The sequence below is a fragment of the Cyprinodon variegatus genome, unplaced genomic scaffold (assembly GCF_000732505.1).
Source record: "Cyprinodon variegatus isolate N-32 unplaced genomic scaffold, C_variegatus-1.0 Scaffold184, whole genome shotgun sequence".
Classification (NCBI taxonomy): domain Eukaryota; kingdom Metazoa; phylum Chordata; class Actinopteri; order Cyprinodontiformes; family Cyprinodontidae; genus Cyprinodon; species Cyprinodon variegatus.
Window position 1 is genome coordinate 242546 of NW_015150637.1, and position 4124 is coordinate 246669.

General features: G+C 34.2%; 1 protein-coding gene across 1 annotated transcript in view; it reads right to left on the bottom strand.

Annotated features, from left to right (window-relative positions):
* LOC107087436 (platelet endothelial cell adhesion molecule-like) overlaps positions 1–3739 on the bottom strand; it is a 15860-nt gene extending 12121 nt beyond the window's left edge. Inside the window, exons 1-3 of the mRNA XM_015379005.1 lie at positions 3542–3739; positions 3408–3431; positions 1084–1377 (exon numbers count right to left, since the gene is read on the bottom strand). Of these exons, the coding sequence (XP_015234491.1) occupies positions 1084–1377; positions 3408–3431; positions 3542–3605 (382 nt within the window). The 5' untranslated portion in view covers positions 3606–3739. The remainder of the gene's footprint in view (positions 1–1083; positions 1378–3407; positions 3432–3541) is intronic.
* Between the last annotated feature and the right edge of the window lie 385 nt (positions 3740–4124).

The following is a 4124-nucleotide window of genomic DNA, read 5'->3' on the forward strand; positions in this document are numbered from 1 at the left end:
ATATATATATATATGTATACATACATAACTCTATAACATTTTTTTCTTTTGTTTTCTTTCTGCTACCTTATTTGCCACGATAGATGAAAATCAATATTTAAATCTACACAGATTGGATTTATCTCTGGGTTATGAATGGGCTAAATGACCAGTAATTAATATTATTTGTTTTAAAGCAATTGAATTAGTTCAATTTAAATGTTGAACAAAATAATAAAAAAACAGAATTAAAAAGAATAAAATAAATGTGTGAACTGAAATCAGACAATAGGTAAAAAATAAGGAAGTTAAACCTGTATATCTATTAAAGTACATCAGATGGGAGGTAATTAATTCACATCCCAGTTAGCCTTTGAGCAACAAAATCCTCTTTTGTGATGTTTATTTTCTTTTTTGTTGTGTTCATTGTATTCACCTACAGAGCAAGAAAGGGTCTAATCATATTTTTTCACAATCTTTTAAAAGGATCCATTGATTGTTACATTGTATCTAAATCCTGATAAAAAAAAATTCTGCACTTTTCAGCAGCTACCTTATTATTTTCTCACAAAAGCAAACCTTGATAACTTCTCATGTTACAGATCTTGGCTTGGCAGGATTAAAAAAAATCTTTTATTAATATTAATAAAAAATCTCTCATTGATCTAATATGCCTCTCTACCATCCAAAGTAAAAATACTTTAATTGTTTTTATATGCAGATAATAGTTTCTTTAAGATAAATTAGAAATTTGTATTTGCTCTCCTAAAAAAATGTATTAGGGTGTAATATTTAGAGATGGACTAGATTAGCTTACTACTCATTTGCTTTATTCACATCTTTTGTAAATCAAAAACATAAATACTTAAAGGATTAAAACAACTTATAGATCCCATAAAGTTTGGATATAAGCTCAGATGTGTTTCTCTTTTTAAAAAATTTAATCCCCTCTTTTCCACAGCCATAAGCCTAATAAATAAGCATGTGGATGTGCATTTAGGGTAACGAAGAGTATTTTTGTTGTCGTTGTCTAGTCTTAGTCATATCCCAAACAATACCCTGATATTGGCCCTCATACAATTGGAAAAAGGAAATGCTCCATACCTCTGATATCAAGTGTCTTGATGTTGCTGGCCTTGCGTTTGTCTTTCACCAAGACTTGACATTGATAATTTCCGGAGTCGCCTACTCTTGCTGGGTTGATCTCATAGTCGACAGAGTCTTCTGTGGTGTTAGCTGTGTGGATTTCAACGTCATCCCGGAGGATCTTGAAAAGGTGTTCAAGCTGAGAGATGTTGCTCAAGCTCACTCTTACTTGGCAACGTATCGTCACCTTGGTTCCACTTTGAACTTTAGTTTCAGGCAGGATTGTGAGGCCAAGAGTATCTATAATATAGGCTGTTGATTTCATCCAAGCACATGAAGGCAAGAAAATAAAGTAGAGATAAACAGTGAGAATCCAGAGATAGTTTTGACCTGCCAATTGTCCTCTATGCAACAAACGGAAGCAAGAAGGAAGGAAATATTGTCAGGCTCTTGGTTCTTCTGGGAGATTGTGAAACCTACATCACCTTATACCCCTATTAAACAAAATAGTTCTTTTCCAGGGTAAAGTGTTGAAAATAAGGGTTTCTGAATCACATGAGAGCATGCTTGGCACTCTCAGCAGAAGCGGGTACTAACTACTTACATTTACTCAGTTACATTTACTTAAAGGTATAGTGGGAGATGTTTTTTTCAGGGTGGATCATCAAAACAAGTGGTCCTCCTAATTGTCAACCATTTTGGTGATATGTTTACGTAAGGCCATCTTAAGTGCTCGTCCCTATTCTCACTTAACGGTGGTAAGTCTGACATAGTGGAAAAATTGCTTTTGATACTTTTGGAAAGTAAGCTTGTGTTAGCGATGCGACCAGCAACTTTTAAATGCATGAGGAGAAATGGGCTTGTGCATGCTCTCGTTCCCTTTCTGGAGCGGGTACAGGGTTGTGAACGTGGATTTTTTTTTTTAAGGGAAGAGGGCGGGTCTTTTCAAAAATTCATGAAAATCCTCCAATATATCTTTAAGTTAATTTTAGGAAAAACAAAATACTACCTAATGTCATTGTACTTTTTACTTTTACCCACGTAATATTCTTGTCAGAGTGTTGCTGGTATTACTCGAGTAATATTTCTGGCTTGTCTGCCCAACACAAGACACAAGACTTGAACAATTTGGAGATCAGGTGAAAATACAGCAAACAGTGGACATTGTCAGTGGAAGTTCCTAATTTCCCCTGAAATATACATAAACTACTGTTAGGACTTGCATTATAAGTTAATGGTGAGAGAATTGATTTGGAAAAGTGTTTATTTTTACTTACCGTAATTTAATTACGTGGCCTAACCCGAATTTTACACATTAGGCTACTGTCTGTCTAATTACATAATTTTAAACAATAAATCAGATGTTATAAGCCAGCAATTACTCACTACTTGGGTAACAATTTTATCAAGTAATTTTTTACTCCTCCTCGAACAATTAATTTGATGACTGCTTTCTACACTCAGTCTAAAAAAAAAAACAGCGAGCACAACTATGACTCAGGACGGTTATCAAAAGCTACACAACAGCAATTAATATTTTTCACTATAAATAAATAAAAACAACCCTTTTCTGATATTGAAATTAATTTGATAACCGGAAACATTATTGTGTGGCAAAAAACAGAAAAGTAATGTGTGAGGTGCCAATAGTCAACACTGTATAGAAAAACCTTGAAATATATCAACCTGTGTGGAATAAAGCTGTAAATTATGATTACTATTTACAAGTAGAACAACAGAAATTCTTTTATTTTCTAATGTTATTTGAATGTATTTAAAGGGCACCAGTACTTTTTAAAAAATTGAATGCAACAATTCAGTTTTTTCAGATTTTTGTCATTTCAAGTTTCTGGGAAAAACAGCTATGAAATCAAATAACTCCCATTTAAAAATGAGACTTCTGCTACAGAATGGAAACACATAAAACTCTAGAAACATTTTTTTTTAACTTTCTGAAGGTGTTCTGATTGTCTGAGGTTGGAAACCAAAAAAAGTCTCTCCCTTGTGTCCTGTAAAACAGCTCCCTGAGTATTTGGTACAAGGAACTTCAGGAAGGAAGTAGGCGTGACTTTTAGATTTAAAATTGTATACTTTTAGAAAAGCTTTTCCAACAGATATTATGTAGAAATGTATTAATGCTGCATATTTATGTATAAATAGATTGAATGAATGTAAGTGTATAGAATCCTTTCATTGTGTTGCTAAGATAACATTTTCAGGTTTTGTTATAAATATAACTTGTTTTAATCAGAATATCAATGAAACCTACCATATTTTACATAGTTTTTTATGAACCTGGCATAAATGAAAAGTGTAACAATAATAAGAACAACAACACTTACATGATTCTCCTCTGACGCCTTCCCCTGGGGAAAAAAAGAGAAAGGAAGGAGAATCGAAAAGTGAGAATCCAGGGATTGAGTTTAAATGATGTATTATCCTTTATCCATAAGAAAGCACAGTGGTAGATCCTTACAGACGAGGAGGAGGCTGAGGAGAATCTGCAGCAGCACCAGCAAGCCAGGTGGACTGGAACTCATCCTGAGTGAAGGTGATTCACTGCTTTGTGATCAATATGCAACTTCTGTGAACAGAAGAGGCAGAAACAAAGAAAAAAAAACCCTCAAAGGGATGAAAGAGGAGGACCTTACAGTCAGAGAAGCGGAGTGGGTTGAAGACAAAAGAGTTTCTGAGGGGGTGTTTGCACCCTAGGCGTGTTGTTTGTCTTATCAGGATGGACTGCCCAGAAGCGTATGTTACTTCCTCAGGAACCCAGCATTACTTTGCTGTTTTTCTTCAGTTGTGAAAAAATGAGAAAACAATAAGCCGACCCACTGACCTCACATCCTCATTAGTTCTGTCTTAACAGGAGGCTAGTTTTCTGCAATACAGCAGCTCCTATTATTATTCTTCATACTCTAAAAAAATAGCAGAACAAAATGTTTTAACTCATGTACTGTAGAGATTGCAAACCAAGTAGTAAAACCCTAAAAAGTTTTGGAAGCAAAATTTATTTTACGTTTTATTTTTGGTGCAAACATTATATTTCACCTAAGGTG